Source organism: Necator americanus, chromosome III (genome assembly GCF_031761385.1).
Source record: "Necator americanus strain Aroian chromosome III, whole genome shotgun sequence".
Classification (NCBI taxonomy): Eukaryota; Metazoa; Nematoda; class Chromadorea; order Rhabditida; family Ancylostomatidae; genus Necator; species Necator americanus.
In genome coordinates, this window is record NC_087373.1 from 9785306 (window position 1) to 9801028 (window position 15723).

The 15723-nt window shown below is 39.9% G+C and overlaps 1 protein-coding gene across 2 annotated transcripts in view; it reads right to left on the minus strand.

The window, feature by feature from the left end:
* RB195_009115 (uncharacterized protein) overlaps window positions 1-15723 on the minus strand; it is a gene marked incomplete at both ends in the record, with an annotated part of 30492 nt that overhangs the window by 6729 nt on the left and 8040 nt on the right. The window contains 16 exons of one of the 2 annotated variants that reach the window (XM_064195956.1): window positions 2596-2722; window positions 6074-6188; window positions 6335-6511; window positions 7729-7846; window positions 8066-8125; window positions 8192-8345; window positions 8452-8551; window positions 9667-9739; window positions 9799-9972; window positions 10735-10902; window positions 11049-11225; window positions 11278-11341; window positions 11521-11636; window positions 12292-12349; window positions 13091-13209; window positions 13359-13442. In XM_064195956.1, the coding sequence (XP_064047101.1) occupies window positions 2596-2722; window positions 6074-6188; window positions 6335-6511; window positions 7729-7846; window positions 8066-8125; window positions 8192-8345; window positions 8452-8551; window positions 9667-9739; window positions 9799-9972; window positions 10735-10902; window positions 11049-11225; window positions 11278-11341; window positions 11521-11636; window positions 12292-12349; window positions 13091-13209; window positions 13359-13442 (1884 nt within the window). Of the gene's footprint in view, window positions 1-1770; window positions 1868-2595; window positions 2723-6073; window positions 6189-6334; window positions 6512-7728; window positions 7847-8065; window positions 8126-8191; window positions 8346-8451; window positions 8552-9666; window positions 9740-9798; window positions 9973-10734; window positions 10903-11048; window positions 11226-11277; window positions 11342-11520; window positions 11637-12291; window positions 12350-13090; window positions 13210-13358; window positions 13443-15723 lie in introns of both variants that reach the window. The other variant, XM_064195957.1, reaches the window with a different exon arrangement.

Here is a 15723-nt window from a genome sequence, read left to right on the forward strand (position 1 = left end):
CACTATAGTATGATAAAATCTTTAAATCTCATTAAAGAGGTTTTTTTAGCTGATTCAAAAAGGACGGAGCATCGTCTAATTAAAGTAAAGTTACAGTCTCGAATGGAAGAGCAGTAAAACAGTGTGCACTTGAACACCGAATAATGACGTAACTATACATACGTATAGTCGTAACTAATCGCGATCAACCATGCTCACGCGACGCGGCTGCTGGCGGTGCGTGCTCCGCGGATAGGCGGGCAAGTCGGAAATACATGACATTGGCGCGGACGTGTAGCATCAACCCACTTGAATACGTTCGCCAGCGACTGTGAACGTTATATCCAGAAATTACTGTAATCACAGTTTAAATAGGAGCGTGTCGAGTTTAGTTAGGTGTGTGTTCGACAAAATTGTTTCGAAGTAGGTTCCTTGCAGCGGAACTTATGGAAAAAGGCGTGCAATGGATCCTGCAGCTTTGGGTTTACGTATGAAACGCATGGCCTGGAAAATAGCGTTGTGGTAACGCCCACCATCTGTAAATAGCTCAGTTGGTCAAGGAAAGGATTCGGATGCCATCCGTATCCAAGAAAAATTTGAACATTTCCTGATCAGGAAACGGAACGAAATCAGCTAGCAAAATGGGATACCTTTCCATGCGATCAGAAATGTTTCTATGCGGTCACGAATCCTGACGAGGTGGTCAAGGAAATGTAACTTTCTTATTTCTATGGTTTTAAAAAACAAATGTTCGCCTCACAATTTGCGAGAGAAATATGCGTATGTCCAAAAACAATTTATGTTGCAGAACCGCATTCGTCGTCCACAGCAATTTAGGCAGGGCAGGAATGACGATCGGAATGCGGCTAAAAGTTGGTTCAGTTTTATTTAAACTGGTTTTGCTGTAAAAATATTCCTAGATCAGAAACATAGTAGGAATTCTGTATCAGAGGTTGTGAAAAATTATAAAAACTTTTTTCATAACCCCCAAAAAAGTTAAGGCGTAGTAGTTCCGGTGATGTTCTAGTTAAGAATCCGTAATTATTTCTTTCAAATTGAAAAAAAAGATAATCTCACTGGTTTAACCTATTTATTTTTATTTCATTTATTTTTTCTAACTTATTTTGCATATCCTGAATAATCCGGTATGGATTTCAGTAGATGCTAAGCAGATGTCCAAGAAATCTTTTATATTTGACTATATTTACTAGAAAAATAAGAGTTAGTAATAGTCTTGAGGAAAACGCAATTTTACATAAATTTTTAATGCACTTTTCTCACTTTCTTATGAGTAAATTCAAGTGAGCAGTAAAATGTGTCAATATAGTGGAACAGGAAGATAAAATAAAAAGACAAAGAATGCTTGCATTTTGGGAATGAAATGAAAGAAAGAATAAGGAAAGTTCGAAGGATGAACGAATGACTTTTTTGTCGTTAGAATGGAAAATACCATTTATAAAATAATATAATCTATAAAATAATATAAGCTACAATAATAACAGTTATAATAATACTAATAATAATAATAATAATAATAATAATAATAATAATAATAATAATAATAATAATAATACAAATAAGTAAATAAAATAAAAAATAAAATAAAATAATAAAATAAAAAATAAAAAAAAAAATAAAAAAAAAAAAAAAAAAAAAAAAAAAAAAAAAAAAAAAAAAAAAAAAAAAAAAAAAAAAAAAAAAAAAATAAAATAAAAATAAAATAATAATAATAAAATAAAAAATAATAATAATAATAAACAGTAATAATAATAATAATAATAATAATAATACTAGTAATAATAATAATAATAATAATAATAATAATAATAATAATAATAATAATAATAATAATAATAATAATAATAATAATAAAGAGTTTATAGACCATCTAAATGGGGAAAGATATAACAATATACATAAATAATAAACAGTAGTAGTAGAAGTAAAACAGGTAATACTGATAGTTGAGAGGTTCTCGTGAAGTCCTACTATTGCGGCGTTGCGGCGCACTAGTTTTCTGTGGCCGCAACAGGTAAACAAGTAAATACGAAAGTAAACAAACAACTTATGAATCACAAACGCGAATCACCAAATGCCAAAAGAGGACAATTCCATTTAAGAAAACGAAGAAATGTCGCTGTTTAATGAAATGGAAAACTTGATTTCCAGGAAAATGAAGAAAAAGGAAAGTCATCCGCATTCATCGTAGAGACCATCGAAAACAAACGAAAGAATCAAGTATCATTCATGTAGTGCGTATAGAATGTGATCCTATCCCTTCCCTATGAAGCGTTTTCACATCGATCATTAGATGACGACGGGTTAGCCCCCATCAGCCTATCGTAATAAAGCCGAACAGGTTTTTTTCTCTACTACAGTGTATTATTATATCAGCGAGAGAAAGAGAGAAAATTGAGGAATTTTTGGAATTTTTCTTCTTACGAACGGAGAGTAACGTTGACAGGAACTGCCGATTTGCTGTAGAAAGGACGATGTTAGGGATAGCCGATAATTTTTTTTTCTTCTCGGCGGAAATCATTTGTGACGATGAAACAATTAAATGATCCACCAAAGGTCAAATGGACGGAATTATCAGTGCGAGTGCGACAAACTAACCCTGAAAGGGATCGCCGTGCCGCGCCGTTGGGAGGGGACCGAACCGGTTCTGATAGCGGTGCCAGCAGCATGTAGTACATATATTGGGACCAATTGTTTATGAATGGTAAAGTATTCCGTTGAGAACCTGTAACGTAAATCTCTTAACAGATCCTGAATTTTCCCAGGATCGACAGTAACAGCAATGTTGTCGCGAATTCTAAACAATGACCAAGCAACTTGCTAGGTTCTCAGTGATCCAAAAAGTAGAAATACTGAAAAAATAAAAAAAAATAAATCATGGATATATTGCCTGGAAGCAAAGCCAACTATTGGGATGTAGAGAAAAAGGAATTACTACGTTTACAAGCAACTTTGAATCCAAGAGTTTACTTCCAGAGAGAATCAGACTAATCGGAAAATTAGGTGAGACCACTAACGCCGCCAAGATCATCCATGTTTTATGACCCCCACTAGTCGATTTGACTCGATATGATGGCGAGATCAATGCCTAATTATTTATTTATTTATTTCCAGACTTTTTTTTTGAGATGTAATCCCTGATTGTTTTCAACAAACTACTTGTTTTTGTTTAGTTTTTTTGTTTAGTTCACACGTGGAATCGTAAAGGTCAAACATAACGTTTGTTCGTTTTCAGAGGTACCATAGACCGTAAAAATTCTTTGATTTTCAACTGCTCATACTTTTTTCCCTTATGTTTGAGGTAATTTTAGTAGACTTCTCAGCTAAATAATCCGTGTGCACTCTAAAACCATTATCTGGTTATTTAATTTTTTTTTTGTACTTCAATAGTAGCTTTACGACGTTTAGGAAGTTTGTACTCGGATGAACTTTTACGATCTCCTGTGAATTTAATGGGTTGTGAAATGGTAGACTGTAGCAATTAAATGTACTCCTAACCATTTATTGCAGTGGAGTTCACTTTTTTGCTTTGTGGAAAATATAGCAAATCACGCCCCCGCGATCTTAAATTTAGATAAAAAAGAAATCGTAAGCTCCATTTTAAGAAATCGTACAAGAAGAACATCTTCTCCTCAATAACCAATATAATGGTGGTGCTCCTCTGGAAGCATAAGGTAGTGAATGATGAGAGTTTATTCCCATTAGAGTAGTAATCCGATACCTCACCAACGGTTCTTGCAAAGCTGCAGTTTTTTCTGTTTGTTTGTTTTTTCTTTGAAGTCTTGCGCATTTCCTATTTGTATTTGTAGTTTTTTTTTTATTTCTCTTTGCGAATTAAATCCTTCAAAGGGTGAAAGGCGACTATGGATTGACAACGGTTCGAGCATACCACGATGACAGTTCCACCAATAGCTATCCTATCGGTCAGAGAATTCCTTCGATTCAGTTGTTCAGTGGATGTTCAGTGAAGGTGAGGACGTGTTCATCCAACACAGAAAGATCTCGAGACTGTCTTTTATGTTGACTCTGTGCTCAGCATACCTCCCTTACGAAGGCTTCCATTAGGAAATCAAAATTCCGACCTTAGGAACCTTAAAGTTTAAAATTTAAAAGTTTCTGGCGTTAATCAATCCGCTTGGGATGCGCCCCCACTTTCACTTCAATTCAGAATCGTTTGAGGTTTTCGAACGTGTATCTGGCCTATACAATGACTTGCGGTGGCTAGCCGATGTGTCAAGTCGGTGTTTTAATCCTCCCAGACAAATTTGGTACCAATTTATCGACCTCGGAGGGATGAAAGGTTTAGTGACCACTGGGGCGGATTCGAACCTCCGATCGATCGTGCAGGAAGCGGAACCTCTAGTCGCTATACTACACCCGCCCCTTTAGGATGCTGGGGTGGGTATCAAGCAGTCGATTAGAGTTTCGTTGTAGCCACACGGTCGAGGGTTCGAAACCGCCCTAGTGCAAACCAAGCCTTTCATCCCTCCGGGGTCGATAAATTGGTACCAGACTTGTCTGACTTTGAGCCGACTATAGGAGTGGTGATATGAAGACGCAAGCTCTTCCAATATTCTACATATTGTGTGATTTTTTTGTCACCAATGCAGTGAAGGGAGGATGGGGGGGAGGGTGTAGCGCAGTGAGAGGTAGCCACACGGTCGATGGTTCGAGTCCGTCCTAGTGCCAAACAAGCCCTTCATTCACCGATAAATTGGAGCCAGAGTTGTTTTCGAGGATAAAAGCACTACCTCGACACTTCGGATGGCCCCCGCAAGTCATTGTATAGGCCAACACGCGTTCCAAAAGCTCATCGATTACGAATTCCAGTAAAACGCGTTGGCGCATCCCAAGTGGATTGATACGCCAATGACTTTATCCTGACTTTAGGAACCTTATGGTAGAAAAATTAGGAAATCCAATTTCTGGCCATTAGGAACATTATGGTAGAAGAAAAAAGTTACCAGAGTTGATATAGTCGGGTTAGAACGACCTGTGTTGCAGTTGCGTAACCTGCTACGCTCAAAGCGGCGCGGTAGAGCTTAGGAGTGAAACGCTGGAATCCAGATGGGTCCCTCGCCAATTTCACTTATAGCTACAGTCGGAGTCGCTTGCAACCTCCAGCCCAATCGCTTCGAGCACAGCCGCCTACGCGACACCACATAGCTCCCGGTGGTTTTGATCCGACTATCCCGTTATGTAGATGTGAAAAACTCTTTCCACCTTATCACGTAGCTGTAGCTTCTTAGAAGGTGTCCGCCTTGACGGAGGCAGATCGGCAGTTGTCCTCCTCATAAGCAACAAGATGAGAAATCATATGTAGTATGCACGGATCTACATAACGGCTATACTAAATATGTTAGGTTGCTTGTCGCGTTAGCAACTTTGATGTTGCAGCAAAGTCAAAAAATTTGAAATATCGATCGCTGCGCACGTGTGGTATTCGTTGAAATCACGCACATAAAATTATAAATGTGATATATATTTGCACAATGTGTAATTATGCGTTGTGTTATGAATTAGAGTTGAAGGGTCACGACAATAACTCTTCTTGGGTGGTACAGGATGCAAGAAGGTACGGAAATGTAAAAGATTTGCATAAGATGTACTTTTTCTCAAATGTTCCGACTAAGTGAGACGTATTTTGCTCTTTTTTGGTGCACCATTCGGAATGTAAATTAATAAATAGAAAAATGAGACCCTGGATAGATGGTAGCAACGGGGGCAGAGTTTCCCGCAACAGCTTCATCAACAACAATCTGTAAGGGCTCATTGCACTCAATTTCCTTCAATAGTTCTAGAGAACTGCATGGGGAACAGCTTTGATGGTCAAATTCCCCTACGAAGCTCCTTGCAGCGTTCCACATCTGCGTACACGCCGGATCTGCCAATGAGCGAGAGAGACAGCCTCTGCAGTTCATTGGCTGCCCACTTTCAGTAAAAGCACAGCACGATGTAGTCAAATGGATGGTCTTATCGATTTCTTTTATTGCTTTAGTTGTTGTTTTTATTCACCTTCCAACTTCTCTGTAGTATTTATCCATTACGAGTAATAATTCATCGACAACATACGTACTGTTGTAAACTCTGGCTATATTCACAATGACCACCGGAAGGACAATGAGCGAATAAACAATTGATCGGCACTCCATTTTCGTATACAATCGACTGTGAGGGATTGGAGCAGTTTCCTAAAGAAAAAGATAAAATTTAATGTAATGAATACAGCTCAATGAACTGTTAGTTACCTGAAGTTGTAGTTGTAGAAGTTAAAGAAAAATATGAGCCGCCAATGATAGTAAGACCTTGGACGTGTAGCTTTCTTTGCAAGACCCACCTGATCCGCCGCCGTTCTTCTGTCGACAGCAGAAGTTCCTCTGGAGTCGTTGATTGAAATAGCAGTAACTATTATTAGGACAGCGAGAGAATTGACAGTCTATGGGCACTGCCGGATTGTTCGTCTCATATACGACTTCTTCGTTTGTTGACGCACAGTACTGGTCACCACCAGAATCTGAACGGAGAGGATGTGTTCTCAGCACAAATTATCAAAGGGATTATTGCAACCGTACTATACAAGGTGCGTTAAAGGTTCTGTCCTAAGAAGACTACATAGATACATCTTAAGTGATGTTGTGTTTATTTTCACTTCATGATTTCGGTTAGAAATGTCGAAGGTCTATGGATTGCTAAGGAAATATAGTAAGTTCTTTTTTGCGTAAAACTATCATTTTTTTTAGAATCCCCTGTTTCGCGCCGTGCGTCTTCCAGCAAACGTACAATGAGTGGACTGCTGACACAACCTCTCCTGCTCGGTGGCAGACACGACGCGCGCGCCTGTCCCCGCAGACGTGTCGCGTCGTTAGGTACCTCGTGAGATAATACGATCACGAGGACATTTTTCATGTCGTTTTACTGTATAATTTAGGAAACTTGAGCGTGATGTCTCCCCTATATTCGTGAACTAATTTCCCAACTCTATCTATTCGTGGACAGATTCCAACAACGTCAGTTTCATAGTATGGTGCCTTTAATGTAACAATCTGATGATGTTTAGCTTTACTATGGAAGAAAATAAAGAATTATACAAATCATTAGATTGGACGTTGAAAAAAAAGTTAGAAACTTCCACACTGGCACGATTTTAACCTAATGGACTTTTCGTTATGCTCTGTCTTGTAATGAGAATTCTCAGAAACAACAGTGTCGTTTTGAAAATGGCTCATTTGAGAGAAAATAATGGAAACGTAGTGTGCCAACACCGTGGACAACTTTGGTATAGTCCGATCAAAACGACATGGAGCACGCTGCAGTGGCGTAAGCGGGTGCGCTTACAGCGGCGAGGTGAAGCTAGCGGTTGGGATCGAGTGGGACCTACGATGAGTACTGCTAGCAAGGATCCCTCCTCTATCCTAACTGCTACGCTCCACTGCACCGATTCGAGCGCAGCCTCTCATCCAACTACACCGAGCTTCATGTCGTTTTAATCCTACTATAGACGCCTTCGAAAGCGGAATGAGGCAGATAAGTGCTATGTTGTTACGGTCTCAAATAACTATTCGGTATGAAACGGTATTTTGATGATTCGTTTGATAAAAAACGTACTTCAAATATGTTAGCAAAGAACTGTTTAAGCACCTTATATAGGAATACAGGTGGCACAACAAGTATTAAAATGAAAATCGCGTTTGCTGCAGTTAATGCGAATCTCAGCGATTAATTAATACTTACTTCCGTTTCTGCACACACCATCTCCGTTGTCTACCGTATTGGCTGGACATCGACAGTACCCGGACTGGCACGTGGATCCGCCGAGGCATTGCTGCGTAAACGTGCATCTCGCTCCAACCTATAGTAATGTTTCTCTCAAATACTCCCACTTTCAGCAGAAATGCTTTCATTAAATCATCTATTATTACCTATTTTTGTATCTATTATTGAATGTTACCAATTATCATTGATGCATATTCAATATTAATATAATTATTATATGTATTATGATATTTAGAATTATCTAAATACTCTTAAAAGAATTTTTCGAATAATATTCTTCAAATGTAAATTTTACTTGTGAAAGAGGGTAGCACTGATTACCAACGAGTACTTCATTCACATTGCAGCCGGACATCTGAACAAGGACAGGTTAGATCTGCTTATTTGATTAAAAGGCGTCAGATCTAAAAGATGAGCTCACCTCTTCATTTGATCTACAAGTTCCGTTAACGGCGACGGAATCTGTTCTACAGGCACATCTTCCGTTCGTGCAAACTCCGAACGACATGCACTGAGCGGAATTCTGACACGATTGCCCTAGCGGCACCAGATTGAGACAGCGATTTGAAACTGATCTGAAATTCTATGCCTATGTTCTAGAAGTTTAACCAATAAAAATACATAATACAGGAGAAATATAAAATAAAAATAAATGTAAATGAAGGACAGAAGGTGACGAACACTGTTCCGGGAGAGCAGTAGTAGATGCCATTGACACAGGCGGTTCCATTGTAAGCGCTCGGATACTGACATTCACATGTGGATGAACATCTCGCATTCGCTGGAATTTTATTCAGTTTTTCTCATAAGCCACCATTTTGCTGAAGAGACATCAAATTCAGCTTTGCGTAGCCATATTCAGGACGAATTGAATGGATCGACGAATTATGACCACTCAGCCCCACATCAAAAATAGGTAGGAAATATGAGACAAAAATCACATTGCAATCTGGGTCAGGTTGATTTTTATCGTACGTAGAACCCATGATAAAATTAACCTAAAATTAACCTTACAGTAACTTTGTTATCGTACAATGACTGACGTAATCAGCTATGAGTATGCGGAAAAAAACAATGAGTCCTCAAAAAGTAATTCAACACGACTTATTTCTCTAAGAGCGTGGAAACATATAGCTTTACACAGCTGAGTTATCGCAAACATAATCGTAACTTTTAGTTAATTGAAAGCAGTGTACCATAAAAGTGACAATAGTACCAGCTATCCACGAATATATAAGTGGTGCGAGTGTAATTCACAACTATGAGTATCATCACTTAATTACCATCACTAGTAATCCGGAAAAAGCGGTGGGAAATAGCCTTGCGTTATCCTTTCTCTCTCTTTCTTTCTCGTTATCCTTTCGATGCAACTTATTACTGACAGTAGTGCGAAGGAATACTGTCAAGAGCCTAAGGATGTTCAAATTAAGCTTCTGCTGCTTCTTCCAAATAGATTGGTAGGATTGCGGGAGCTAGACGACAAAGGAATTGCCCGTGTTCTATCACTCGTGAAAAGTTGCATCGTCGGGAAGGGAGGGGATCGCATGAGACCGTCTCACACTCCTTTTGTGGACTACAAGAGGAATTAAGCGTAGTCACGATCATATTCGTGAACCACATTCCTAGCACTATCTACTATTCCTAGCACTATCTACTAGTGAACAGGTCCCAAGATCGCTAGTTCCATGATATAGTGTTTTTAAGCGGATTACATTTGTAGATGTCTAAATAAGCGACTTTTATGGTTTTTTCAGCAGCCAACACTTCGTGAAACATTTTTTTAGAAGTATTTTTCTTTTACTCTATTCACCCAATATCCTAGTCATTTTGTCATGAATTGCAATCAAAAAAAAAAAAACTTAAAAAAAATAAAAGAAATGATTGGAGTTAACTCACCTATGCACTGAGCGACATTTGTACAACTCTGACCTATCGATACTTTATCAAAGCATTGGTTATTCACAGATACCTAGAATTCTTTCTGTGTGTTTGAAAATATTGGAATGAATTGAATAATTCACTTCGTACCTGATATGGTTTGCAGCCATTGCTTTGCACATTGCACATTCCATTAGTCGGTGCTGCACCGTTCGGACATATGCAGTATCCATTGACGCATTGGGAGTAGCCGGTACATTGTTCATTGTACATGCATTGACCGCTAACGGAAACCATAGGGACGCATTGATTGTTTACAAATACCTGGGAAACACGTTGTTTATAGTAATTTTGGTATCATTTGCTGCAAATCTGGAAGAATATTGACGCTGGGATTCAATTGGTATTTGGTTGGGTTTTTTTGTAGACCCTGATTTATATCAGCCGATATTGGCTGGCTTAGACATTCTAACTTAGATCTGCTTTACATGCTCTATCTCATAAGTTTTTTTTTTCCTATTTCTAGTCCTAGGTAAGTAGTTTTGTTTGTTTGTTTGTCCTTCTGTTTATTTAGTTCTGCTAAAGTCGTGTCAAAACGACCTTAAGCTCCGTGCAGTTGTGTAGGGGGCTGCGCTCGAGGCCGCGCGATTGAACGAGAGATTGATAATGAAATGGGACCTCTGCTAGCTTTACCCGGACTGCAGCGATAAGTGTAACAAGGGTCCCACCTCAATCCCAACCACTCGCTTCACCGAGCGCAGCCGCTAAGGAGCTTCAGGTCATGCTTATCGCGCTTTACTGCAATTACATCGTTGTTTGCTAAAAGTACGCCCGCTTGAGTATACAATTAAATAAATAAGTAAGTAGATTACTTGGGGTATATCCTTAGTACACTGGTTCGCAGTTGAAATTTGAGAACAGCAAAGCTGAGGAACGAAAAAAAAGAAATGGTGATGAGAATGAGAAACTTTGGAAGTATAGTAACCCAAACTTTAAAACTAAAGTCGATCTTGGCTGTGGATTTCTCCATTGATATCACCAACTGTTGCCGAGGGGAAAAAAACAAAATCCAATCCTAAAAAAAACCTGATTTCGTTGACACTCCGGGCTGCTACACAATCCGTAGTATTGCGTGCTACCAGAAGGGCATTGACACAAATTGTTCACACAGACTGATTTTCCAAGACATTGCTGGGTGTAGTTGCATCGCGATCCGATCACTACCGCTGGCATACATTGCCCGTTTACCATCACCTACAATTGAGACGCTAAATGTGTTGCAAATTTGGTAGGGATAAGATCCGAAGCTCTGCATTATCCTTACTTTCCATCTGTTGAATAAATAAAACATTGTATTTATTATTATGCAAAAAAAAACAGAAAAAAATTAGTGGACACACCTGATTTGAAGGGCATCCACCACCGTTACCACCTGAACAAACTCCGTTCACAATCGATTGTCCGGAAGGGCATTGACAAAGACCGTAATTGCACAATGCGCCGCCAAGACATTGTTCGTTTACTTGGCATGGAGAGCCGATGGGTGCTTTTGGAATGCATTTTCCGTTAACAAGAACCTAAAAGAAACCATTTAACGTATGGATTAATCCTGGAAGAGAAATGGAGCACCTCCGAGTCAGAACAACGAGGACGTGTGTTGTCCAAAATGCAGAAACCGAACATTTCAGCATATCTGAAACAAATTCCGGGAATTCCAGAACAATCCCTTGATTTCAGCCGGCTGGGAACATTACGACTTGGTTTGCAGGTGGGGTTTCCTGGATTGTTGTCCACACTACCCCGTCTTCTCATGTTTACTTTGTAGGAAACTATACATTGTGCGTGTTATGCACTTTGTAAAACCGCACCTACCCTGAGTCGCATGCGCAGAATGAATTCTGACATATAGCTCCGCCCACGCATTGAACATTTGCTAAACACGGACCGCCCACAATCGAGTAGGTCACACAACGATCGTTAATCCATGTCTGAAACGTGCACAAGTACTCCAGTATTTTAGTATTTGATAGGATTCTCAGGAAAAAGTTATCGCAACTACTATTATTAGCATCCATAGGATACTTTTATAGTATTTCTCTTCCACTTGTGCTCTAATGGACATGAGTTATAGTTAGGTCAAAACGATGTGAAGCTTGATGCAGTTGCGTAATACTGCACTTCGAAGAGACGCGGTGAGGTGAGCGGTTAGGATCGAGGTGGGACCCTCCATTCAATGCTGCAGACTAAAATTGGCGATGGTCCTGTCTCGATTCCGACCGCAAGCTCCGCAGCCGATCGTAGCCGCCTACGCAACTGCAATTAGCTTAAAAGCATCACCCCACGAATCTGAGGTGGTAAGAAGAAGATGCAGCGTGTGTACACGGCTGAGGCGCTCCAATCGAACCCTTTGTCGAAAGTAGCGCGCCGGAACACTCGAAGCCGTATCTTCTGGGCAGTTTTTTACGGCAGTTAGGAAGAAATGGACAGAATCACCCCCTCTTCTTAATCTACGATCCCGTATACGAATACTCCACCTGAAATCCGTACCACCTCAGATTCGTGTTCTTGTCGATTTATTCAAATAAACAAGTAAATAGATAAGTGGAATTTCTAGGGGACTGGTGAGGATAGCGTTAAACAAACCTGTGTGGGTGGACAAGATCCTCCATTATTCCTCACGCAGTAACCGTTCACCAGTTGACTAAAGAGAAATTCTACTATATTTTTCATATTATTCCGTACTGACAACCATGTCATTATATAGGTATCAGTCCATGACTGATTTTTCAATGCATAAAAAAGGGTAGAGTCAATGGCGTGTCAATCCACTCGGGATGCACCAACGCGTTTTACTGCAATTCGTAATCGTTGAGGTTTTGGAACGCGTGTTGGCCTTTCCAATGACTTGGACGGGCCATCCGAAGTGTCGAGGCAGTGCTTTTATCCTCGAAAACAACTCTGGCTCCAATTTATCGGTGAATGAAGGGTTTGTTTGGCACTAGGACGGACTCGAACCATCGACCGTGTGGCCACCTCTCACTGCGCTACACCCTCCCTCCTCCCCCCCCCCCAAAAAAAAAAAAATCGCATAATATGTAGAATATTGGAAGAGCTTGCGTCCTCATATCACCACTCCTATAGTCGGCTCAAAACATCATGAAACATGGTGCATTTGCGTACGCGGCTGCGCTCGAAGCGGCGCGCATAAGCGAGCAATTGGAATTGAGGTGTTACCACAGCGGACTACAGCGAGGAATAGTTCCAGGTTCAACTGCACCGTACTTTTAATTTCCGAACTCGACTCTAACACTTACTAGCAGATGTTTTACGTTTTCGCTGTCGTTCTTAAAAATCAGATCCCGAAACGCTGCCCAGTAGAAAAAAAAACCCGCGATTGAAATAATCCTATTTTCGCTTTGATGTTAAGGAAGAGAACACTTACTATCCTTGAATACATTGACATCTGCTGTTTGCGCACTGCGAATGATCAATACATTGCTCTTGAGCTATACAGCTCATTCCTGGAGAGGATAGCGATTCACATTCACCATTTACCATCACCTAAATATTTGTTTTTTCTCATTTCTAAGAAGAAAAATCTAAAACGCAACAAAAACTTTCAAAAGGAAAAAATTTCCAAAACTTCTTCAAGAATAAAGAGAATAACAGAAAAAGAAAGTACTGGAAACGGTAACATTTTCCCTACAAACCATTCCCAGATCGCATTCGCTTCCAAATTGAACGCATTCTCCATTGACATTAGAAGAACCCTTCTGGCATTGGCATCGATTGTTCTAAAAAAAAAGCTGCTGGGGGTTGAGTTAATCGAAAAATCAGCTACTGACACGGATGTGATGAAGCTACAAAGTATTCCAGGAAGTTCCCTACGTTCTTAATTTTCCTTCCTAGTTTCTTTTATTATCACTTTATTTTTCTTTGTTTTTTCTTGATAAAAATTCAATTCAGTTCTAAAAATACGATTCATTACTCGTACAACGCTCGTTAAACGATAAAAGCCAATGAAAGGCAGTTATAGTTCATAAAGGGTGTTAACATGGTCATTGCTGGAAAATTCCGCCGCATACAGATAAAAATTAGAAGATAACGAAAATCGGGATGTTATGGAACTTTTACTGTTGATATAAGCAAACCATCTCGGTAAGATGTTCCTAAAAAAGTGTTAGATTTAGACGAATGGGAGAACGAAGCTTTCAGAGAGGAAACATTCAGAGAGATGAAATTTTCCCGTGGCTCTGAGAAAATACAATTTAAAAAAAGGATAAAACAAAGTGAAAGAGCGATTCTCTTTCTGTGGAATGTATCAATAAACTTGACTATATAAACTTTGGTTCAAATTCAATCGAATAAAATTTTATTGGAACTCAGGAGATGTAATTTTTACTTTGAGAATTGCAACTGCACTTAGTAAGATATGAACAAACATTTTTTTCGTACTAGAAACGAAAGTTTTTGAAAACATCCTCTGAAAAGATGAAATTTTCCCGTTTCAGTGAATATTATTAGAATAATTATGAGAGTATTGCCCGGTGTACAAGAGAAATTTCACAGAAGACATGGTATGGTGGCAAACTCCAGTATTTTTCGCCCTCAGGCATGCTGCAAGTGTGCAAAATTCGGCGGAGAAGTAATTCACGAAAGTTGTCGGTGTCGAATATCTTCATGCTGGCGAAATCGAGACGGATACGGCAGCATGACCCCCAGTTTGAATTCTTGCTTGATAATCCCTGCTTTTTTGTCTCCTAATGCGGAAAGTCGCACTGGTTAATATCATCGTGGCGTACAGCATTAACCGCACCAGCTCATGTGTCGCATAGATGGAAGCTCCAGAAATCCATGGTTACAGCGATGATGACCATTGAAATCTTTGGATCTTTTCATCAAACTTGGGTAATTAAACTTGCTTGATATTTACTTGACACACACACACTCTCACCCCTCTTCCCTGCTCCAACCGAGTGCGTATTGCATCGACGACGACTACGGAACTGAGTAAGGAAACCTTCACACATCTCCGTACTTTTGTTGGCCGGATAATCTTGGGTTCGATTAAATTTTGAATGTAAAATTGAACTGTGAATGGATGATTACTTCCTTCTTATTAATTGTGTAAGCCTCAGTTATAGACAGAGTGCCGGGGACAAGTTCCACTCGAGAGCAGCTCGAGTGGAATAGCTCGAGAGCACAGGCAGTCAGCATCAAACTACATATACTGCAGTGCAAAGTTCAAGGTTTCATTTATCTCCAGCACCATGTGATCGTCCAGGAACTCGTTTTATCCGATGCTTAATTCAGCCTCTTCCCATTTTCTTTTTTTTTTTGCCGTTCTCTCTCTTCTATATTTTTCTGTTTTTTTTAGTTGAGATTCTTAAGATTACGGACAGCATTCTACAAAAATTGAGTGTTCGCATCTCTCCACCAACACATGTAGTTAAGGATGGAGCTCATGAGTTTGAATGCGATCACGGTAAACTCCCGCTTAAGATCCAGAAGCACGGTGTGGAGCGCACTTGTCGCGCCGAATCTCCCTACGAGGCTCCGAACAACGTGTCACGTATGCGAGACGTGATCACCCTAATGAACACTTTACCCCTAAATCTATCGATTTGCCAAGAAATCCCAACACCATCAATTTACCGGCGCCTTCAAGGGAGCATATCACGAATCTGGGGTGATGAGGTGATCCGTGATGTGGAACAACTAGTGATGGTGTTGTAGATTGCGGATCCGGGTTGGTTCCGCTCATCTCTTTCTCAAAAGTCATTAAGAATGGCGTGGGAACCGCTTTATTTCCTACCAAGTACGTTAGAACGCTCCTCTACGCGTACACGTTCCGGTCCCCTCAATAGTCCATTCATTGGTTTCACTTGAATAGGCTGGTGAAAAGACATTACTCATTTTCAACCGCTCGCACGTGAACGTGCGGCACGTGCACAAAGCTGGCGCATTGCAACTGAAATTGTCGTTAAAAACGGCGTCTTCCACGCCGTGGGAAAAAGTAAACGGAACCATCATGGATCCTGTAATCTACATCCTCTTCTCTAGCTTTTCCAGTAG